Raw genomic sequence first — 24960 nt, forward strand, 5'->3', positions numbered from 1 at the left:
TGTTCACCATGCCATTCCAGTTTGGACCCAGCGATATGCAAATCAGTCTTAACCCTGCACCAAATGTGAACAGTCCAGCCCGAACTGCCAGGTCAGGTCCTCCCTGGACTTGAAACAAGCATCCTAGGACTGGTTTTGGGTTTCAGCCCCCATCAGCCAGGATAGCTTGACTCCAGTGGCATGGAGAGCACGGGACCCCCGTCTGGGCATACCAGATCCTTGTGACTGGGGGTGAATGTTTGCATTGTCCAGCATTCCGTCCATCAATTGTTTCTTTTGCATATGTCGCCCTAAGTGGGAAGGGTATGCCCAGACGTGGGTCCCATGCTCACTACATCACTAGATTCAAGCTAGCCTGGCTGATGAAGGGTAAAGCCCAGAAACTCGTTCCAGTATGCTTGTTTACGGTCCAGGGAGGACCTGACTTGGCAGTTCGGGCTGGACTGTTCCCACAAGGAACAGGGTCAAGACTGATTTGCATATGGCTGGTCCAAACTGCGGTGGTGTGGTGAGCAAAAGAATGATGGATTAAACCCAGATCCTTGTGACTGGGGGTGAATGTTTGCATTGTCCATCATTCCGTCCATCAACTGTTTCTTTTGCATCTATCCTAATTGCACCTGTTCCCAGTTTTTTGGGGAAGCAGATCCGAACCAGATAAAACCAGTCTGGTGGTTTCCGACTTCACACCCGCCCCTTCCCCATCCCCCATTGGCAAAACTGACGATACCAATGAAATATACCCACGCTTGGCAAAGAAGCAGCTAAGACACTCAAACTTTTCTAACACTGGTACACCACCTTTCAAATCACGGTCTACTATAAGCAAACACAAATACTCTCTTAGTTCATTTTATTAGAAACATCAATTGCTGACACAATTTTATACCTCAAAGCCAATGGTAGTATAACGTTAGTAGCCCATATGGTTATCATTAAACAATGCTTTGTGGAGCAGAGCAAATGAATATTCAGAGAAGTCCACTACTCATCAGAAATGTGGTACAGGTTTGCTTCCATCTACTAATAATTTAGTATAACATTTTTCTAGATTTAAAATAGATTGCTTTAGGACATGTCTGAACTGGGGTGGCGGAGTGGGCTAAAGAACGGTGATGGATTATCTTATCTTATCTTATTGTTTTGGTAAAGCGCTACAGCTGCCCCAGCAATGAGGCGTCCCGGCGCTGGAACCCGGATCCACTCCTGATCGTGGAGAATCCATGGACAGAGGGAGGATTATAGGCAGGGGAATAGAAAGGTTTTCACTGCTTTTCGAAAAGCTGATAGATTGTCTATCAAGCGAATGTGATGTGGTAGTTCATTCCACATCTTGGCTCCCAGGAACCTAAAGGAGCGGCCGCCCATGCGGCAGAGTTTTATGCGTGGAACGCATAGAAGGTTTTGATTGGACGATCTTAGGTTCCGTGACGGCGCATAGGGAGTGAGAAGGGGTTGAAGCAGAGGGGGGGTGTTGAGTTTGAGGATTTTGAAGGTCATGATGAGGGTCTTGAACTTGATTCTGGAGTCTACGGGGAGCCAGTGCAGTTTTCTGATGGTCGCTCTGGCTGAGCATCTGCGGGGAAGGCCAACCAAAGTTCTAGCCGCAGAGTTCTGCACGCGTTGGAGTCGTGCTAACTCACATTTATTGGCACCAAGAAGGAGCACATTGGCATAGTCTAGACGCGAGAGGATGGTGGCTTGGATGATGAGTTGGCGGGTCTTTGCGTCGAAGAAGCCTAGTATGTAGCTGAGGCTTCTCAATAGGCCAATGCAGGTGCCGGCAACTTTTTTGGTGTGGGCTCGAAAGTTGAGTGAGTCGTCCATCCAGACACCTAAGTTTTTCACTAGGGTCTTGGGGGGAGGGATGGTACCAAGGGAGGACGGCCACCAGTGCTCATTCCAAAGGCTGGTGTTTTTGCCAAGGAGAAGCACCTCTGTTTTTCCGCCGTTAAGTTGTAAACAGTTCGTGGTCATCCATTGGGCGACCGCAGAGAGTCCGTTTTTGAAATTAGAGGAATAGTTGGAAGGACCATCTGAGAGAGCGATGGCCAGTTGTGTATCGTCAGCATACGATACTAGTGTCAAGCCCCACTCCTTGGCCACTGCTGCCAGAGGCTGAACATAAAGATTAAAAAGAGAGGGGCTTAACACAGAGCCCTGCGGGACTCCCTGTTCAATAGGGTGGGGCTTAGATAGAAAGGGGGGGGCAGAAACTCGAAAAGACCTGTTCTCGAGGAAAGATCTGAACCACTCCAAGGCAAGACCAGTTACTCCAAAGGTCTCCAGACGTTTAAGAAGGATGACATGGGATACTGTGTCAAAGGCCGCGCTGAGATCCAGAAGGATCAGCGCAGCACTTTGACCGGCATCTAAGATCGTTCGGAGGTGCTCTGTGGTGGCTAAGAGAGCAGACTCAGTGCTATGGCCTGGTCTGAACCCATTTTGTGATGGGTCCAGGATGTTGTTTTTGACCATATGCTGGGATAGGGTGCTGTTGACATGCGCTTCAGCGAGTTTGGAGAGCCATGGAAGCAGGGAGATTGGACGAAAATTCTCCGGTTTAGATGGATCTAGGGTGGGTTTTTTGATGATAGGCGAAACCCACGCTTGCTTCCAGACAGATGGTACACACGCTGAAGTGAAGGAGAGGTTCAGGATGTCGGTTAGCGCTGGTAGGAAGAATTCGAGTGACTCCAGGAATTGAGCCGGGCGCATGGGGTCTGCGGGGGAGCCAGATTTGACTTTATTGCATAGTCTGATGAGGATGTCTTTGGAGATTTCTGGGATGCAGGTCAAGGTCGAGTAGCTGGGGGAAGCAGAAGGATTGCTGATGGTACTCGGGGCGTGCTGAGGGAAGGAGGTGTAGATTTTCCGTACCTTGTCAACGAAGAACCTGGCAAGTTCTTCACATTGTTGCTCGGAGGAAATGGTGGGGAGGGGTGTTTTGCTGCTCTGCAGTTCTTGTACCAGTTTGAAAATTTCTTTAGCGGGAGTGGGACTGGATTCGATTTTGTCGGCGTAGAAAGCGGTCCGTGCAGCACGAATGGCTTTGTGGTAAGATTTCTGTACCAGAAGGTATTTAGCTTTGTCTTCTTTGTTATATTCCCTACGCCAAAGGCGTTCTGCCTTTTTGCACTCTTTCCGTAGATTTTTTAGTGTGTCGTTGTACCAGGGGTTGGATGGGGAGTTACGACTTTTTGTCCATTTTGCTGGGATGAGACTGTCTAGTCCATCCGTAATCCACTCATGAAACGTGCTGTAGTTGGCGCTAATATCAGAGTTGTTGTCGAGGTGAAAATCCCCTAGGGTTTTGTGAAAGTCCTCTTGGGACAGTTTATGCCATGGTCTTTTTAGGCGGCTGGTCGATGCCGTATTGAGTCTGCTTTTATTGACCGAAATGGCCATTTTAATAAGGGAGTGGTCTGTCCATCCCATAGGAAGGGGTGGCTCTGATATGAGTTCTTCTAAGTTTGAAAAAACTGGGTCTAGGATGTGGCCAGCTAGGTGAGTTGGAGTGGAAATGAGGGGGTTGAGTTGCAGCGCGGAGAGGTCTGCAAGGAGTGTTTTGATCGTAGGGTCATTCAGTAGATCAAAATGAAGATTAAGGTCTCCCAGAATAGTAAAATTGGGGCTTTTAGTTATTAGAGAGGTTGTTGATTCAAGGAGGGCCTCGATAAATTTTGAAGAGGGGCCCGGTGGACGGTAGATGTAGAGACCCGTTACGGTGAAGTTGGGATTTATGGTAATTTTGAAGAGGGCGCTTTCGGAGTCTGACAGATCTTCCTTGATAAAGGAACAGGAGAGTGTTTTTTTGTAGATTATAGCGAGACCGCCTCCTCTTCCCTCTCTGTTGATGGCCGACATTAGGTAGTCATCTGGTAGCATAAGGATTAAACCCAGATCAGTTGACTGGGGGTGAGTGTTTGTATTGTCAACGCTCCGTCCATCATCACCTTTGGTTTTTCTTTAGGACACGCCTTACAGGTTTCGTAGAAAGTGGTAAGTGGGCATGGGTTCGGTGATTTAAGAGCCTTGCTGCAGAAACATGAATACAACTTACAAGCCATGGGCTAGAATCTCAGCTAAGATAACTCAGAATTTCAAACATCCAAGGTCAACAGAATCAGTATCAGTGAGTCAACTATGAAAATAAGGACCATTGGTGCGCCGAGACTTGGGTGAGTGAGCACCTTGAAAGATGACTTTGCTAGTAAGATTACTACCTGAATTAGGAGTGGATGCGTAGGCCATCTGTCAATAATACTCCATTTCATCTTTGGCTTTTCCCCTTTTTTGCTGTAATATCGATATATAGCATTTAAACTGCTTCCTAAGAAAAAAAAATACAGGGGAGTCAGCGAAGATTTTAACATGTAATATGCAGCAAATATTTCAGACAGACCCAATGATAAATACAGTGAATGTTTTTGTATACTTTGTTTACTAAAACCATGAAAAGCGATATCATCTCAGGTTTACAATCCATTTGTTTATAGTGACCACATACTCATACACAAACCTGGGCTCCTGCATGCAAACACTGCAACATCAGTGTGGGAGAGACACACTTAATGTATAGATGTGCATAGAATGACACTGTAATATGAACAGTGTGTGAATCAAACAATGACTATTCTGTCTGTACAAAACCAATAAGAACATAAGTTACTTACCTGTAAACTGTGGTTCTCCAGTATTGGTGACTTTCATAGATTCACATGCTTGAATATTCCCCGTCGAAGTGGGAGTCCCACGGTACATAAAATAGCAGTAATATATGCATATATAAGTAAAATTATCATAATTATATAAATATATAAACATATATATATATATATACAACAAATATCCAGAAAAAACTCAAAAGTACCATAGAACAGAATAGGCCCATAGAAAGCCTAAGGGAGAAACTCAACTTGGTAACATATCAGTGTCATTATGTTTTGGTCCAAATTCCAGCCAATCAGGCTGTAGCTCCCTCTAGAAACTTCTCTTCAGAAGCCCAAGACCTCAGATTTTCGTAGCACAGAGTAACCAAAAGTGCCTGAGGAGAAGAGAGCCTCTGAGGGGAGGACGGGAGGGTCGCATGTGAATCTATGAAAGATACCAATACTGGAGAACCACAGTTTACGGGTAAGTAACTTATGTTCTTCTCCAGTATTAGGGGTGTCTTTCATAGATTCACATGCTTGAATAAGAGTAGAAAGCAGTAATCATCATATAAGTCATAAAGGTAACAGTAAGTTCAAGCATATAATAAACATATCATATTAAAGTGAAAAAACCTTTATGACTGGTAGCAACAGAGGCTCATCTTTAATGGAAAATATTCCGCAGCACCGCTTCTCCTACTGCTGCATCTGCGGCGTCTGTTGACTGCAGACAGTAGTGCTTCATAAAAGTATGGCTGCTCGACCACGTAGCAGCTCTGCAAATATGTCGCAGAGGTACCCCCCGCAAAGAGGGCAGTAGACGCTGACACAGCTCTAGTTGAATGAGCACGTACTGGAGCTGGAAGAGGCTTGCCAGCCCGTTGATGTCAAAAGGAAATGGTGGAAGAAATCCACCTAGTAATAGTTTGTTTGGTAACAGGTTGTCCTTTGCAGATCGGCCATAGGCCACAAACAGTTGATCAGATTTCCTGAAGGATGCAGTGTGCTGAATGTAAAACTTGAGACAACGTTTCATATCCAGGGAATGTAATGAACGTTCCGCAGGAGTTTGTGGATCAGGAAAGAAAGTTTTTAAAATGACTGGTTCATTGAGATGAAAATCACTGGGAACTTTCGTAATAAAATTAGGATTAGTACGTAGTGTAACAGCCTCTTTTGAGACCTGGAGAAAAGGAGGCTGAATTGTGAATGCCTGAATGTCACTGACACACCTAGATGACGTCAAGGCGAGCAATAGGGCAACTTTCCACGTGAGGAATTTTAAGCTTGCTGAATGGATGAGTTCAAAAGGAGGTAGGAGGAGCTGAGACAAAACCAGGTTTAAGCGCCAAGCAGGCGGAGGACGCCGAATGGGTGGAAACGTACATAAAAACTGTTGGATGATTCTAGACGAATACAGTGAGGTAGAACCATCATGACGGAAGCGGGAGAGAGCCGCCAGAAATACCTTCAGAGTGGAGTGGGAAAGTCCTGACTTTGCAAGGGATAGGAGGAAAAGCAGGATCTGTTCTGGTTTGGCGGTCATCGAATCCAAGGCTTTGGTGTGGCACCACACACAGAAACGCTTCCACTTCAACTGATAGCTTTTAATGGTGGAAGGAGCACGGGCGTGCGCTAACACCTCTCTACAGTCAGCGTCGATGGTCAGACGCACAAATTCATGGTGTTCAGGTTCCAGGCATGGAGCTGGAGGTATGCTGGATCCGGATGGCAAATCTGCCCCTGCTGCATCGTGAGGAGGTGAGTCAGTGGATGAAGCGGAATTGGCTCGTTCTGGGAGAACAAGAGCAGGTCCGAGAACCATGGGCGCCCCTGCCACTTGGGTGCGATCAGGATGATATGGCAGGGTTGAAGCCTCATCCTGTGCAACAGGCACGGAATCTGCGTAAGCGGAGGGAAAGCGTAGCTGAATGTGTTCAACCAGCTGATCGAAAATGCATTTCCGCTCGACTCTCAGTGGGGATGAAGACTTGCAAAGCGTTGGCATTTCCTGTTGGTGATAGTCGCAAACAGATACATCTGCGGCTGGCCCCACTGGCGGAAAATGAACTCGAGAGTTGGTTGATTGAGTTCCCACTCGTGGTTGTCCGAGAAAGACCTGCTGAGTGAATCCGCCAGAACATTGGAAACACCCGGCACATGGATGGCTGTGAGATGAATTTGATGACGAATCGCCCATTTCCATTTCTCCTGTGCTTGTTGGGAAAGCAAAAGGGACCTTGTGCCGCCCTGTTTGTTTAGGTAATGCATGCTGGTGGTGTTGTCTGTCCTCACCAGCAGAGATTGGCCTTGAACGATCCGTTGAAAAGACTTCAGGGCAAGGAAGATCGCAAAAAGTTCTAGGCGGTTTATATGCCAAGTGCGTTGGACCGCAGTCCATTTCCCTTGTACTGACAGACCTTCGAGATGCGCTCCCCAGCCCTCCAGGGACGCATCAGTTGTAAGCGTCAGAGTTGGAGCAGAGTCTTGAAAAGACCGACCTTTTGAAATGTTCCGAGGGTGAGCCCACCACTCCAGAGCCTCCTGAATGCGGGGCGTGAGAAGGATCCTGTCGTTGAATGATCCTGAAATCTGTTTCCACTGCTTGTCTAATTCCTCTTGGACGACCCTCATATGTAGTCTGCAGTGGGGAATCAACTGTATGGAAGAGGATGTCATGCCGATGAATGATTTCAACATCCGGACTGAAACGTACAGTTTTTACTGCAGGGATCGTACCATCTGGAGCATACGGTCTTGTCTTTCCTGGGAGACAAAAAACATTGCCAGCTGAGAATCTAGTGAGGCTCCTAGAAAATCTCGCCGCTGAGACAACGAAAGTGTGACTTCTGGCAATTGATGGAAAGGCCCCAGTCCTGAAACAGGGAGATGCAAGACTGAGTATGCTGGATTGCCAGTTGGAGGTTCGGAGCCTTTATGAGACAATCGTCCAGGTATGGATAAAACTGTATGCCTTGTAGGCGCAGAAAAGCAGCTACCGGGGCCATGATCTTGGTAAAGACCCTCGGTGCTGAACGGAGGCCGAACGGCAGGACTCTGAATTGGAAGTGTAGGTGTCCAACTGTAAAACGAAGATATTTTCTGTGCCTGGGGTGGATCGGAACATGAAAATATGCTTCCTGGAGGTCGATCGTGGAGAAGAACTCTCCGGGATTGAGGTAATGTAGAATCTGGAGCAGGGTCAACATTTTAAAAGTTTTGGACGTGATGAATTTGTTTAAAGCTCGTAGATCCAAAATTGGGCGCCATTCCCCCAATTTTTTCTTGACTAGAAAAAAGCGGGAGTAAAATCCTTTGCCCTGCTGGCCTTGTAGTACTACCTCGATAGCACCCTTCCTGATCATTAATTTGACTTGGGTCAAAAGGTCTTTGAAATGGGGAGGAGGTGGGCCAGTAGGAGGGCGAGGTGGAGGAAATTTTGTGAATTCCAAGGTGTGTCCCTTTGAAATCAGATCTAGGACCCACTGATCGGAAGTAATGTTGGACCAGTTCAAGATGTAATTTGAGATTCGACCTCCAATTTTTACAGTCGGTGGAGAAATAGTGCTGGGACTGTCACGGTTTCTTTGCATTTGAACCACCTCTATAGGTAGTTTTCCTTTGGTATGGTCTGGAGGAGGTCTGACGACTCTGGGACTGGTAAGTTTGTCTTTGCCGGTTGTCAATGTAGGAGCGATATTGGTTTGATCCACGAAAAGTGGAATAGTTGCCTCCTCTACCACGTGCTCCTCGAAAAGGGCGTTTCTTATATTGGAGAGACCCCAACGCCTTGGCAGTATCCGTGTCTTTTTTGATTGATTCGAGGACCTCGTCGACATGCTTTCCAAAAAGCGATTCCCCATCATAAGGAAGATCGAGGACTTCAGCTTGGACTTCAGGGCGAAATGCTGTTGATTTTAAACAGCCTTGACGCCTTTAAACAGCAGCTCCCGCCAACTGTCTAAACCCCGTTGAGGAGATATCAATGGCGCAGTCAATGATCTCCGAGATTTTTTCACCCTCCTGAATGATGGTTTGTGCCTCTGCGCGAATAGCATCTGGAAGTTGTGGAAGCAATGCTGCAATCTCGGACCACATTTGGCGGTCATACCGTCCAAGAATGGCCAAGGAATTAGCTGCCCTTACAGTGGTAGCTGCCATGGTAGTACATGTTTTCCCTATGGAATCCAGCTTTCGGCCTTCCTGATCTGGAGGAGAAGAAAGGGGCGTGGAAGGATTGCGAGACCTCTTTTGAGCCGCCTGAGTAATGACGGAGTCCGCCTTAGGTTGAGACACCAAACATGCTGGAGAATTTGCTGGTGCTTTATATTTTTTATCAAGTCTTGGCAGGACAGCTGGGATCGAATTTGGTCGCTCCATTAATTTGAGACCTTCTTCCCAAATGTGGTCAATTATAGGGATAGTGTGAGCTTGCCTTTGAGGTAGGTCTTTAAAATCGTAGAGAAAACAGTCAGTTTGTTGGACGTCCAAAGTGAGATGAAACCTCTTAGCAGCGTGGACCATTAAATTGTGGAAGCTGCCAATGTCCACAGGAGGCGAAGCCAATGGCGACGATGGTGGAGTGGAAGGCGTGTGAGCCCTGTAATGATCCCATTCTTGAAGGGCATTGTCATCATCATCATTAGGATCCGTATTTTGAGGATCAGGATCGTCATTGTCCGTATCAGGCAAGGCATGCACCGGTGATCGTGACGGAACTGGTGCAGAGGCTTGTGTTTGCGGAGGAGGTTGCGGGACTGGAGACACAGGCCGAGATGGAGGAAATCTGCGGTTATAATCATCCAACATGTGTTGCAGATTCCTTACCAAAGACAGTGGTATCTGTGCCGTTTGGTCTGACATAAGTGCTTCCGACCTATCTACTGGAAAAAGTTCTGTCCCATCTTCGACGTACTCTTCCTCCTCCTCATCATAATCCTGGCACTTAATGTGCAGCTCGGATGGACTATTCGCTTGACCAAAGGCATTATCGTGCTCCGAATCATCATTGGAGTCCTCCTCCGCAGACTGAATTAACTTGTCAGGAAGTGCAGAACCACTCTTAATTGGACTCAGTTGAATTAGAGGTACGCGTCGCAGCGTAGAAGCAGTAACCACTGTGAAGGTGGTAGCTGTGGCCAAAGAATGGTGCAGCGTCGACGAGCCCGTCGACGTGGCGATGGAAGAGTCAACAGCCGGTTGAGGCGTCTGCACTGTGTCCACAGGCGAGGATTCAGTCGACGGATGTGTCTTAGGCTTCGTCGACGAAGATTTCTTCGCCGTCAACGGTGCCGTCGACGAGGCAATGGACTTGCTAGTCGACGAAGATCGTCTCGTCGACGAAGGGTGGACCGTTGACGAAGTGACTGCCGTCAACGAAGCCGTCGTCGACGGTAAGGCAGTCGTCGACGAGGTAGCTGTCGACGAAGGAGGTCCCGTCGACAGGTCGTCGCCCGTCCACGGGACCTGCTTCGTCGACAGCTGTAGTAGTCTTGGTCGACGACGAGGAGTGAGTCGACGAAAGGCGCGTCGACTGTTAAACCTTCGTCGAAGAGGTGGATTTAGCAGCCGTCGACGAGATCTTCAAAACAGAGGTAATAGGCCTCTCCTCATGTGATGTCGTCGACGAGGTGGACGTCGTCGACGTAGTTCTCGAGGACATAGAGCATGTTGTCGTCGACATGGAGACAGCATCAACGGACTTCGTCGTCGTCGTCGACGGACGCGTCGACGAGCCAGTGCCCATTTTAGAGGATGAAGGCATGGCTTTGGACAATGACGCCAGAGAACCAGGTCCCGTAGGCGCATGTGGAGGTAAATTCTATGGGGAGACAACCTTAGAAACATCAACAAGTCTCTTTTTCTTTAGAAAAGGAGAAGGTATCTTAGTCTCCGACCCACGTTTCTGAGAGGTCTTTGAGTGAAAAGAAGAGACACTCTCATCCTCCGAGACCACAGCATCCGTTGTCTTCAATTTCTGAAGCCACAGAAGGACACGGGCATCTCTGTCCCTTAAAGTTTTAGGTGGAAAAGTACGACAGTACTTACTGGTCTTCACTTCATGGTCAGGGTAGAGACAGTAAATACATTTACTGTGTGGATCTTCATGAAAGAGACGCAGTTTTCCACAGGATGGACAAGATCTGAACAAAGATTTCCTTGAAGAAGACATGAAGAGTTGAGAATACAGCTAAATAAGTGAAAAACTGAGCAGAGCTCAGGGAGACTCCCTTCACACGACGTGCGGTAGAAAATCTGAGGTCTTGGGCTTCTGAGGAGAAGGATCTAGAGGGAGCTACAGCCTGATTGGCTGGAATTTGGACCAAAACATAATGACACTGATATGTTACCAAGGTGAGTTTCTCCCTTAGGCTTTCTATGGGCCTATTCTGTTCTATGGTACTTTTGATTTTTTTCTGGATATTTGTTGTATGTATGTATATATACATATATATATATACATACACAAGGTGAGGCTCTCTCCAGTAATTATCGCAGCCGCCGCCGCAGCAATGTCGAAATGAAGCCACGCCACTCCAACGTTCGTCATGGGCCAAAAAAACAATTTATTTGCGCTCAAGCCACCAGATCCTACGCGTTTCGGGCATCCGCCCTTGTTCACAGATCGTTGATCAGTACAATCTCAATAGCTTAAATACAAAGAGTTTTCCCGGGCATTTTTTTTCTCACAACCACGTGGTAGTAAACATTGAAGACACACTACATATCTTAGGCTTAAGCAGTCTTTTTTTCTTCTTTCTTTTTTTCTCCAAATCAGTGCCATGAAGAGTCTTTACATGAGTGTTATAACAGCATAAATGCATAATCATGTTAAAATCACGATGATATTACAATTTATTTTATAGATAAAAAAATAAATATGTTTTTGATTTATAAAAATATATTATTCATTTTTATTAAAAAAAACACGCAACAGAGACAATGTACAAATATTGCAACCAGCAAGATTGTGCAAAATATGCAGACATAGTGCAAAGAATAATGCAATAAAGTACCATCGTCAGAAAGTGCAAAATAGTCCATGACTAAAATGTGTAAACAAAACACTCTGCGCACAAAGAATTATTTATGCATGTTCTTTAGTTAAAACCTAGTGTATATGCATGGTTGAGCACTGTCTCAAGTTAGATAAGAAACTTATCTGATATCAGCATAAATGCTTAATATATCCATCATGATTTTGTGTTCTATTCATATATGGTTACTGAAGTAAAACATACAATGCGAAAGAGTAATGCCACTGCTTATCATCATGCCCCCTTTGTCTGTGTCAATGTTAAAGTGCTATAGAGAACCCAAAATTATGTGTGCCCTAGGAGGGAAAAATATGGAAGAAATCCAAAGTGATGTTCTTCCAATATGAATGGTGAGTGAGAGAAAAACTCTTACTCAATACCAAACATATGTGCCAAAATTAAAGAGATGAAATTAAACATATATTTCATAAAGAGACTTCAAGAGTGGAAAGGGGGGCGGGTTTTTGCGGGAAAGCTTTAAACTAAATACATCATGGTCAGGAAATGGTTTTTACAGGAATACATGAAGGTCTTCAGTTGTGTTGAGACCGTTAGGGAAACGACTGTCCAGTTCAAGGATAAACTGGGATTCCAATCTCCTAAGCATAAGATCCCTGTCCCCTCCTCTAATAGGTTTAGGTATGGAGGCTATAACAAAGTAGGTCAGGCATTCAAGGTTGTTGTGGTGAAAAGCTTTAAAATGCCGAGCCACGGGTATGAGCTGTCGTTGTTAACGATGGCTCGCAGGTGTTGCAGGATTCTGACATGCACCTGTTGGCGTGTGCTGCCAACATATCTGAGGCCACAGGTGCATGTCAGAACATAGACTGCAAACTCAGTTTTGCAGTTATGTTTGCCCTTAATTTCCACTGGATCGGGTCTAAAGGGTGTGGAATACTTGGTAGTGTTCACCCCGAACTTACAGGCTCTGCAGCTAGAACACCGGATGAAGCCAGGCTTAACCATCCAATTGTCTTTTTTGATAATTTCAGGAAAATCTCTGCTCAGTTGGGTTCTCAAACTTAAGCCTTTCCTGTATGTAATGTTGGGTCCTGCCGCTATTCTAGGTGCCAACACCAAATCAGTTTTTAAAGCCGGCCACCTTTGGTTAATAATAGACCGAATTTTACGTTCCTGTCTATTAAATGTCAATATTAGTCTAGGTGCACTAATGTCTGAATCTGATGTTTGCTCCGTAATGGATTCTCAATTCAATAACAGAGAGTCCCTGGGTCTGTTTTTAGCTTTCTCAATAGATTGCTTCAAGACGGATTCCTTATATCCCCTCCCTCAAATCTATTCAGGGCTTCTGCAGCACAAAGTTCATAATCTTCATCAGTGCTGCAGATTCGTTTGAGCCTCAATAGCTCACCAAAAGGGATATTGTCGATGGTGTGACGGGGGTGGGAGCTGCTGGCATGGAGTGTACTATTGCCGGCAGTGCTTTTACGATGTAATTTAGTGCATAATTTGCCATTTTTTACAAATATCTTAACATCAAGAAAATCTGCCTCCACTTGATTGATGTGTGATGTAAAATGTAGATTTTCATCATTGACATTGATTGATTTTATAAAGTTTTCTGCACTGGTCTGATCCCCCCTCCATACCAAAAAGACATCATCAATGAATCGCATCCAGTGCACTACATTGTTCACCATAATATCACTGTAAGTGATGTTGAGTACCCGCTCCTCCCACCAGCCCACGTGTAAACACGTGTAGCTGGGGGAGAAGCAGGCACCCATCGCCACCCCTCTTTGTTGCAGATACAATTCCTTGCCAAACATAAAGTAATTATGATGCAAACACCAATTTGTCAATTCTATTAGCATCTTATTATGTTTGTAGCAACTGATGGGTCTGGTTCCTAAGAAGTGTTCAAGTGCTCTAAGTCCAGTTTGATGATTAATGCTGGTATAGAGTGATTCTATATCTAGGGTGATTAATAGTAGATCATCACTCCAGGGAACATTTTTGATTTTATTAAGAAAGTGGCCAGTGTCTTTAATATAGGTTGGCAATGCTTGCACCAAACTTTGAAGGAAGTAATCAATGTATTCCCCAATATGCTCAGCCACACTGGAGATAGCAGAAATGATGGGCCTGCCAGGGGTGGGACTCACCATCTTATGCACCTTGGGTAATAGATATAGTTTGGGCAGTACTGGATTTTCAACATTTAAGAAGTCAAATTCTTGTTTGGACAACATGTTTTCTCTTTTCCATTTAAACAAAAGTTTTTTAAGGACCTCTTTTGATTCGTTGTACAATTTCATAGTAGTTCTCATGTAGCAGGTCCCATTGTTTAATTGCAACATTGCTTCATCAAAATAGTCTTTCTGCGGCCAAATCACAACGTTGCCGCCTTTATCTGCCATGGTGACTATAATACTTTGGTCCTTGCTTAACTTATTGACCAAAGTTGTGTAAGCCTGTTCTCTGCTACTTCTGTATCTCTTTCTGTGTTTCACTTTATGGTAAAGTTGTTTCAGATCTTCAATGACCATATCGTGAAATGTGTCTATTGAGTCACGGGGCATGATTGGGATGAAACTTGATTTAGGTTTGAATGGACTTAAATTCATTCCTACCTGTGGTATTTGTGCTGTACGCAGTTCATCCTGTGTTGACATGTTCTCAGCAACCGGCGCATCATTCATTGCCAATTGATGTATTGTCAAATAAGCTCTAGTGTCTCCAGCCGGGACATCAAGCGAGCTCGAGGTTGATGCAATTTCAGGTTGCTTTGGAAGATTGTTTTTGTTGCCCTCTTTAATGTTAAAGAACTTCATGAGCTTTAACTTACGAATATAAAGAAAGATGTCTACACGTGTTTTGGTGTAGCTGAAGTCGGACACAGGACAATAAGTAAGCCCCAAACTTAGAAGCTGTTTTTCTGCTTCTGTAAGTACAATGGTGGATAAATTGATAATTGCGTTGTCCATTACTTCCTTTTTCGCCAGTATTGCCTCTTTGGCTTTTTTGGTGATTTTTTTGCTTTTTGCGGCGTTCTCTTCGGCGTTTGTTTGCCCTTGCTCGTTTTGCTTGCTTTGCGGCTGCTGTTTCCGATTTCTGGGTCTCAATGTTTGCAGCCGATCCGAGCGTAAAAAATCAACCTCTTCCCCAAGATTCAAAATCGCTATTGGTGTATACAATGATTTTTCGCCTCTGCTTTCCCATGACGAATTACTTGTAAGGGATTCATTATCGCTGTTCTCGAATACCACGCCAATGCCTGCTGAGGTGGAGGCAGCCACTGGGGTTTCGGTGGAGGAAGCAGGTTTCTTTGAAGCCTGTTGTGCCAATCTTGTCTTCTTTGCATTTTCGTATTTCTTGGCAAATGTAAAAATTTGTCCTTGGGCATAGTCCTCCTTATCACGGGCGAATTTGTATATTTTGCGATTTTTGATTTTTTCCTCTTGTTGTTTCAGCCGGTCATCAATCTCTTTCCGTAGCTTCCCAATTAAGTCGTTGGGTTCAAACGTGCTGAGCAGTTCATTTATGCCCTCTATTTCCTTCATTATGGCTTCTCTGTCAATCACAGCGTATTTCACAAGAACTTGTATTAATTTGCTGGATGATTCGAGATTGGTTTGTCCCCATTCCCTCAGCATGTCCGGATTGGGATTTTCATAGCTCGGAGCTAAGAGGATGCGAAGACCACGGGGCACCCGCCCCTCCTCCAGATACTTGGTGAGGGATTTATGTTCCCACCATTTGGTGAGTTCTTGCCGCATGCATTTTTCAAGGCGTTTCATGGCAGCTCGAATTTTATCTTCGTCCGTATTTTCAGCGTTGTCGGACGCGGCTTTGTTGACTCCCTGTTTGTTGATTACACTAGGGAGATTAGAGTAAAGCACATCCGCCACCGCTTAAATACAAAGAGTTTTCCCAGGCATTTTTTTTTCTCACAACCACGTGGTAGTAAACATTGAAGACACACTACATATCTTAGGCTTAAGCAGTCTTTTTTTCTTCTTTCTTTTTTTCTCCAAATCAGTGCCATGAAGAGTCTTTACATGAGTGTTATAACAGCATAAATGCATAATCATGTTAAAATCACGATGATATTACAATTTATTTTATAGATAAAAAAATAAATATGTTTTTGATTTATAAAAATATATTATTCATTTTTATTAAAAAAAAACACCCAACAGAGACAATGTACAAATATTGCAACCAGCAAGATTGTGCAAAATATGCAGACATAGTGCAAAGAATAATGCAATAAAGTGCCATCGTCAGAAAGTGCAAAATAGTCAATGACTAAAATGTTTAAACAAAACACTCTGCGCACAAAGAATTATTTATGCATGTTCTTTAGTTAAAACCTAGTGTATATGCATGGTTGAGCACTGTCTCAAGTTAGATAAGAAACTTATATATATATATTTGTTTATATATTTATATAATTATGATAATTTTACTTATATATGCATATATTACTGCTATTTTATGTACCGTGGGACTCCCACTTCGACGACGGGGAATATTCAAGCATGTGAATCTATGAAAGACACCCCTAATACTGGAGAAAATATGTTCATAAAAAAAGAATCAGTGTGGGAGAGTCAAGCTTTGATGAGCAAAGTCACCTGGATTTTGTGTACTATATAAACATCGAAAAATGCAACATTCAAGTTATACAGACACAAATAAATGCACATGCAGCAATACACCTACAAAACATCCACGCACACAGGCTACTGCACATGCAACAACGCAGCTAAAAGAGTGTTTGCACATAACTCGCAGGTAAATATCCACACAGACACCACACATGCAGTTACAAACATAAGGATGCAAGAGGATGGGTGCAGTAGTGTGTGGTTTGATGGGCCACTGATATATGAACAAACAGGCTCAAAGATGAGTTTGTGCGTCTAATGGAACAAGAACAGTGCCACAACAGCTGCCCTGCTTTCCCTGCCATTTTTCATTTGCCCGTATGTTGCCCTGAATTTTTGCTTTTTGAGAGAGGTTGTGGGAACCCTAACCTCTAGAAAACACCAATAAAAAGTGTTGCACCAGATGCCAGCAGTGCTAAAGTCGGCCCTGGTGATAGGTCATTGTTGCTTCAGTGCAACATGTTCACCTATTTCATCACTGACAACGCACGCATTCACTCAATAGTATAAAAACGAGGTTTTGACAGAGTCAGGATGTTTAAGGCTGTAGTGTAAATAATGTAGTGGAATTTCGGGGTCTTGTTTGTGGTTTTCAGGAAAGCAATACTCTGTGTTGTTTAGGTTTATACTGCACAGTGCTTTTGCACTATTGTTTATTAAATGTACCTGTGCAGGCTACACCTTTTGGCTTGCCAATGCAAGTATTATGAAAAGCGTTTGGTACTCTAGGTCGCAGACTGTAGATAGAAAGATCATTAGACATTCACTATGGGGTCCCATTAAGCAAACCTCGACAATGCTCTAACAGAAGAACCTCAACATGAATATGAGTTTAGCCCTGCCACAGAATGCGTGTGCACCTCCTCACTGCAGGCCTTGTTTAATGGTTATGTTATAGGCTCCTCCTGCTTTCCTATAAACGCTTTCAATTTGAAGTCAGAAAAAGAAAAGTAAACACCAAGCTCCCTCAGAAGACTGAGCCTGACATTTGACCTTTGTTGTTTAAATGCACACAAATGTGACAAGATAAAAACAAGATTTAAAGCCCTGTTTACAGAAAATGAGATTTCTGAAGGATACAGTGAACCAGGTTTGGGCAAGAAAAGGGACAAACTCAAGCTGGACTGGCTTAAACAAATACAGTCAGCAAACAGAAAGCAAGCAAATGCGAGTTACAAACCACAAAGTCAATAGTAAGCTACAGGCAGAATGCATTCCCAAGGAAGCTTTCTGAATGTCCCCAAGATGTCTTCAGCAAATCAGACAGCTGTGCAGCCTGGTAGGCTTCGACCACAAAAGGATTTTTTATGTGTACTATGCAGATATATTTGGTTGTTGCCTTGACTTTCTTGACTTAAGGGAAAACCACAAATAGCTGATCATCCATCTAGTCCCAGAAAGTGTGGTTCATGTAATATGGTACTGCATGTTTGGTGTCCAGTCTATACAATTACTTTTCCTCCTTGGTTGGAGTAGGATGCGAGAAAAAGGACAGAAGAGTAACAGACTGACGTACATGAAAAGCAGATCTCATTTCGATAGGAAGGATGCCCAGCTATAAAGACCAATGTATCTAGAGAGTAAACTGAATACTTGTCAAACCAAGAGGAGTTGAAGCTCTTCAACCCTACAGTCTAAAGTTATTGCCACCATCAGTACTGTCTTCAAAGTAAGAAGTCTAAGTGGAGAATTGTGCATGTTAAAATGGGAATTCCCTTAGGAATGTCAAAGCAAGCATCAAATCCCACTGAGGAACACTGAACATGAAACATGTCAAGTAAACTTTTACTTTTAGAAATCACTCTACTAACGGGTATCCAAGCATAGATGGCTGGACGTGAAGGCGTACATGGCAGTGGCTAGAGTTAAAGACTAACCTTTAGCCATAACCCCTATTCCTTGAAGGGCTAGAAACAATGGGAATTGCACGCAGGAATAAAAAAAATTCAAGCATTTCCATGTGCACCACTGAACAAATTTGTTCCATCAAGACAACAACGTCTACAATTTCACCCGACAGGCAAAATGTTAAGCGGATACTGCTCAATCTGCACCAGCAGCATACATGAGTTAGGGTGGAGGACCTGACCACCCTGGTACGAGATTAGGTCAACTCTTCACAGGTGAGGAAAAGATGGCCAAATTTCGAGGGCCAACAAATTAGCGCACCAGATCCTACGCAATCTGGGGGTGATAATGATCAGTTTTGCTCAATCCTCCCACAACTTCTGCAGGACCTGCAACAAAAGTGTAACCAGTGGAAATGCATGTAGCAGGGCCAGGGACCAAATCAGCCTGATGGCATCCCACTAGGAACCATTCAGAGGTAAGTGTATGACAAAAAACAATGACATTTCCTATTCTGAGCACTGACAAAGATTTTCACTTGATCTACATCTACTCTCAAGCTAAGGTAACTTAAAAGGCAGACAAGCCGCTGTCAGAAAAATTCCCTGTTGCCTCCCATTACAGGGTTCACAAGCAAACCGAGCTGGGCAACTCCCTTTATGATGGAGACACTATTTTCTAAGGCACAAAATTCACCTTTTCTGCATGACTATCCCAGCTTTTTCATGTTTTTCTGAACCATATTTTTTCTAGGACTGTGGGCTAGACAGCAGTAAGGTGCCTGTGCTTCCTCTGTAAACATAGTAAAAATGGCATATTCATAATTGACACATTTACCTTGCCTATATGTCACCAGCATTTGGTGTAGAAATCGCACCCAATGTTTGAAAGTTAAACGCTACTTAGGGACTGCAGCACCTATTGTGCCACCCAGAGAGTGAGCCTACAGAACATGTGATTCAGGCCTTGCATTGTAGCTGGACTGCTGCAGTGTCAAACCTGCAGTACAATCTGTCAAATAACCCTTGTTGACAGGCAAAGACTTTCCTTTTAAACATTAATAAGTCACCCAGATTTAGGTCTTGTTTAAAAGTGGACCACCTAGAAAATTCAGGTCACCAATCCTCCTCTGTGACAAGGCTCCAAAAGATATTTTCACAGTGGCAGGGTTGGCTGTCCTATACATAACACCAGAAAACAGATTAAATACTCAAATTGATATTTCAAGTTTGGGACATATGGCGAAACCACTATTTTTAATTCCGATTAGAAATCCAGTTCAAAGGTGAAATCTGATTTTGAGTACGTATTAAGGTAATGTAACTTTTAGAAAGGTACCTAAATCCAGCTAGACACTCCAGAAGGATCATTTGCATAGGCTATACCACAGCTGACGAGCCTGTACTTGGCTTTTTTGTGAAATTCCTTCCAGGAGACACACAACAAACTACATGGATTGAAAGGTTGACCTGAATGGTCAGGATGAATACTCTGAGCTCAGCTGGACATTCAGGCTGGGGGCTGCTGCCTCTCCTGTGGGCAAAACAGTGTCAAATGCTGCCTGAAATGACTGTCTGTGGCACACGTGATGCTAGTGCGCCCTTGAAAGGAATCAAACAGGACTAGATCATAATTTTTGTCTGGTTGCTGAAGGTCCAAGCTTTGTCTTACCAAACTTGTCTCATTTTTTGTTAGGTGCCCTAGGTCTGCTTTAAATTGAATTTTAGTGTTGGATGTGGATAATAATCCACATTTCTTACAAGTGTACATAGCTTAGAGGATGCTTGTGAGTATTGCAGAGGCAGGTAGCCTAGAAAGAGTCTACCCTGACATACTTTTTCTTACATTTGACATTTTTATTGCATGTGGCCACCGTGTTAAGGGAGGCGGCCTGTTTTCTTTTTTTCTTCTTTATATTTTGTGGCACATGCTTGCGATACATTGTTTTAAAAAATACTCATCCCACCAGGTCACTAAGGCCAGACCATTCGGTTTTGTCTGTTTTCTTTAAATATTTTCCCATTCAAGTACATCTGTTAAGTTTGTTACTAATGTTGCTACTGGCATATTACTCACAGAAATTGTCAAAAGAAAACCTGAGGATAGCGCTTACACTGAAAATACTTACCGGTCGTAGAGCAGCTATATTGCGGATACTGTGTGAAAGCAATAGCCCTTTCAATTCCATCTTTCTCCATTTGTTCAATGGCGTCTTCTGTTAGAGGATTAACGTATCGAAAGCCAATGTAATATTTGTGAGGTGCTGTTGATGGAATTCAAGTATAAAATGTTAATGCAAATCTGCATTGACAAATTTAATCTTGCTGTGAAACACAAAAACATGTGATAAGGTATGGACTACCATATGTGGTAGCAACATAAGGGGATCAAAGCTAGGTTGCCTTCTGTGCGATTGACAACATTACGCTTGGGCAGGATGCAGTCACTCACACAGAAAGGAAATAATACAAGAATGATACTACTGCAGACCAAAGAATGAACAGGGCTAGCTGACAGCCCATCTAAGTAAGAATATTACATATATATTTTTTTTTGTGCAAAATCTAACGGTCTTGCCTAATGCCACACATAAAGGTGTTTGAGAAATGTAGCATATGTGTTCTTAACCTGCAAAGGAATGCTTGTTACATGTAAAAGCAATGCAAAGGCGGAAGAGTAGTTTCTTCTATTTTTTTCAACCAGAAAAGTAAATTTCCAGTTGAAAAAAAGACAATGGAAACAGTGCTGGAGTAATTTAATTTTTTTCAGCGTGCAGGCCGAGTCTCTCCTGCCACCCGCCAGCTTGATTACTACTATTTCCTCTCATTCTCTCCAAGGTCTACTGGACAAAAGAGTGGCCTAACGTTAAGAGCAGTAGATCTCCCCGTGCCTAACAAAAAAAATCAATATGTCCGTCTGTTACACAACTAGTGCTTATGTAAAGCTCTCCGATACCTTAGGGTCAAGTTCGCATTATATAAAACTCTGATTAAAAAAAAAAAAGACCATGAGTGACATCTCTCCCAATTGTCAAATTCCATTCACATAGCATCAAGAACAAAATCCCTCACTAAGGAAAATGTGTGAATTTGAGGCGATTTTCAAATGGTAACTGGAGATGTGGATTTCCCTGAGGGGCATTACACAATACAGGTCCATCAAACTTCAACCCAACGCACTGGCATACGGAACCAAACTGGCCAAATGAGCTCTGCAACTGTGATATTATTTAAAATAAATACAAAGATCAAATATGAGGGGCGCGAGTTGAAAGTTCATTACTTAATTCAATTATTTCCATTTCCCATTAATTTGCACAAGCCCACATTTTTTTAGTTGTGCAGAACATTATCAGTCCAACACATTTTGCGAGATTAATATGGTTTCCTCAGGGTCACTAACACATACAACGTATCTAATTTACTTTGTAGGAAGTGTAGCCCATGCCCAGCACGTTAGGTTTATTTTAGCATTGCCTAGAAACAGTAACTAGCAAAGTGCATTCAGTCGTTTGGTAGGATTTACACAGGTGACTTAATCTGTATATGTACGAAGCTTAAACACGATTCTAGAGTATATTAAGATCCTTGTTACATTTACCCCGATGGTTGATCTAATGGCATATTTAAGAGGCATAAAAAGCTGTTGCCTAGAAAGTCATATGACGTGCATATCTAAATGTGTTTCATATCTGCAGCACCTGGGCCTATTATTTTATTGTATTTATTGTCTTTTTTTGCCCGCGCAATGGAAGACAAATACGTGCTGGAGGTGCAGGTAAGGAGTTTTCTGGTGCCCAGTTCCTTCCGAGATTTAGCAAACTCACAAATAAGGCAGCCCACTGCTCACTGATGGCTGCCTTATTAATATGCACGTGTTGTCATAAATGATGTAATTCAGATATCAGATAGACCTGGGCGGAATTCCCAAATAGACCCTAGCCCATCCAAGGACCTTCCAAAGATCGTGATGGCATGCACGACTAAGGGTAGCATTTTTTGCTTTTTCGGTTTGCAGCTCCTCCTTAGCCATGCTGACCTGCTCAACCAATGTTTTAATGGGCAAGAGCAAGAGGGCAGAACGAGCAGTACGACTTCCCCTACATTCCCTCCCTACTCACCTTTAGACAAAACAAACCAGGAGGTTGGGATTGGAAGGGGACTAAAACTGTCCCTAGCACCCTTCCATTCAAATCTCCACTTCCTGGTTCATTTCACATAGCTACTTTGCTTAGAATGCTTCTTTGTCTAAGACAATTTTCAGATTGTTTTGGCCAATGAAAAAACCCAACCAACCTCAAGCTCCTTTCGGAGTCACAGACATGGACATCTGTGCCCAAGCAAAGTGCTAGACGCTGTTCGGATTTTCTCTTAGCCTATGGATACTTTGCTGGGGCACAGACCTATTAAAACATCCAAAAAGTGTATTGCTCCTTGCAGGGGCACATAACTAGGGGAGGGGTAGAAAAAGCATTGGATCATACGGTTTTCACCCATACATTTTTGCACTGAAATAAGATTATCAAAAATAATGTAGCACATGTCCGACACTCTTCCTGTAGCAGACATGCATAGTGTTTGTGGTTAGTTCAAAAGTCCAAAATACTCAGTCAGCAATCAAAATGTGGTTTACAATGGTTTTCCACTGAGTCCCAAACAAGCGTTACTTAATAACACAAAATCTGATGAACAGAAATTGGGGTGGTCAGAAAGTGGTCTGGAACAACAGGTCAGAAAAGAGTTACTGGGCCCCAAGCCATGGAGTTTGGGGTCATTTACCACAGATGTTCTGGTGCCCGTCTCACTATGGCACTGAAACCTAAAGGTTGGCAAGCAAACAAGTGAACAGGGAGAGCAAACACAAGGGTCTGGCTGAGATCTAAGATCCCATGCACCGGTCGAGCCCTGAAAACGGTTGGCATGTAAACTGTTAAATAAACTACATATTAAAGAAATTATAAAGACAACATTCAAAAAACTAATTTTTTTTTATAATAGAAAATTGTGCTTTTATCCCTTTCAGGTCCTTACAGAGTATACCAACTTCACAAGACACAACGTTATAAATACATGCAGTTGCAAGATGCTTAGGCGACAGAGAAACTGAATGTTGAAAATATACCGGAGTATGCACCTCTGAAGTGAAGGCTGCTAATGGGGAGGTACTAGAAAAGGCAGTGTCATGGACATATAAAATGATTGCTAATAATAGCCTGAAATCTCTGACGAAATTAAGACAATGCTGGAAGTGGGGGAATTCGAAGATCTGGTTTGGGAGGCCGCCTTAATGAACCCTAGGGAAATTGCAATAAAGCACGACTTTGTGTGATTTAGTGCAAACTCCTACATAGGGTTTACTATGATAGGGCCAGTCTACACAGCTTCAGCAGAACTGACTTGCCTAGCTGCCTTCGTTGTGGGGTGGAACAGGGGACAAATATAAACACAATATGGGAATTCCCTAGCATCCAACGACATTGGACCAATGTTGTGGGTGAACTCAATGGGATACTGGGTGAAACAATACAGATGGATCCTAAATGCATACTACTGGGCATCCCCACGGAAACAGTCCTTCTCAGGGCCAAACTCGTATTTAGTAATTTAGGCCTAGTAGTAGCTAAACTTCATATAGCTAAACATTGGGGTACACCTAATCCCTCCAAGCTCCAAGAATGGAAAATTGATATGGACCTCTACATGGCCACAGAAAAAGTCACAAATATGGCCAGTGGTTCCTGAGGAAATTTACTGAGATTTGGGGTCCCTGGTTGCGTCACTGTGGAATAGAATTGGGAAGTGGTGTAGAATAGCCCAGATATGCATAGCCTCATGTTGAATTATCAACCATACATGAATGTAATATGGATATGGATATGCAGTCTATCAATGTGAAGTCTGTGGTCCCTAAATGGGGTTGATATATTTTGCAATCAGAAATGTACTTGCCCTCCAGAAGCTAAATGTGTGTTGGTGTATCCTATTATTTGTTACGTCACTAACAGAAAATCAAATAAAAATATTCAAGGGGAAAAGGGTGTAATTCTTGAATATACAGAACCGTTGAAACGTAATACATCAGAATATATCACTGCATTGAGAGGCATTTATTAAACATGACAGAATTTAAACTTCAACTTAAAAATGTTCATGCCTCCCCACCAACTGCCAAGATAATTATGCTATTAGTGAAGTATGACATTGTTCTGCATTCTGTCCATCAATTGTTCTTTTTGCATTTGTCATCCTGAATGGGACAGGAATACCCAGACGTGGGTCCTGTGCTCTCCATACTACTGGAGTCAAGCTATTCTGGCTGATGAGGGCTGAAAGCCCGAAACCAGCCCTAGGATGCTTGTTTCCAGTTCAGGGAGGAACTGGCCTGCCTGGCAGTTCGGGCTGGACTGTTCCCATTGGGCGCAGGGTCAAGACTGATTTGCATATGGCTGGGTCCAAACTGGAATGGCCTGGTGAGCAAAACAACTATGGATTTAGGCCCAGATCTCTATACTGGGGTGAATGTATGACATTGTTCTGCATTCTGTCCATCAATTGTTCTTTTTGCATTAGTGAATTCATCAATTGTTCTTTTTGCATTAGTGAATTAAGAGGCACACCTGTTGTCACGAAGCACCCTATATATGGCTTTGATTATTACAGGAAGCAAAATTATAGTTTATGTAAATCAGACACAAAAGAACACAAGAGGTGCCTGTATAGCACACACTCTAAACTCAAAAATCTCAAAAAGGAAAAAGGAAGCACAGTGAAATACATTATTTGCCAA

General features: G+C 43.4%; 1 protein-coding gene across 2 annotated transcripts in view; it reads right to left on the reverse strand.

The window, feature by feature from the left end:
- Window positions 1–24960, reverse strand: part of FECH (ferrochelatase) — a 303513-nt gene that overhangs the window by 157874 nt on the left and 120679 nt on the right. For both annotated transcript variants that reach the window (XM_086960443.1, XM_086960442.1), the window contains 2 exons: window positions 20303–20437; window positions 4227–4333 (listed from right to left, as the gene is read on the reverse strand). In XM_086960443.1, the coding sequence (XP_086816569.1) occupies window positions 4227–4333; window positions 20303–20437 (242 nt within the window). The remainder of the gene's footprint in view (window positions 1–4226; window positions 4334–20302; window positions 20438–24960) is intronic.

This window comes from Lissotriton vulgaris, chromosome 3_1 (assembly GCF_964263255.1).
Source record: "Lissotriton vulgaris chromosome 3_1, aLisVul1.2, whole genome shotgun sequence".
Lineage (NCBI taxonomy): Eukaryota > Metazoa > Chordata > Amphibia > Caudata > Salamandridae > Lissotriton > Lissotriton vulgaris.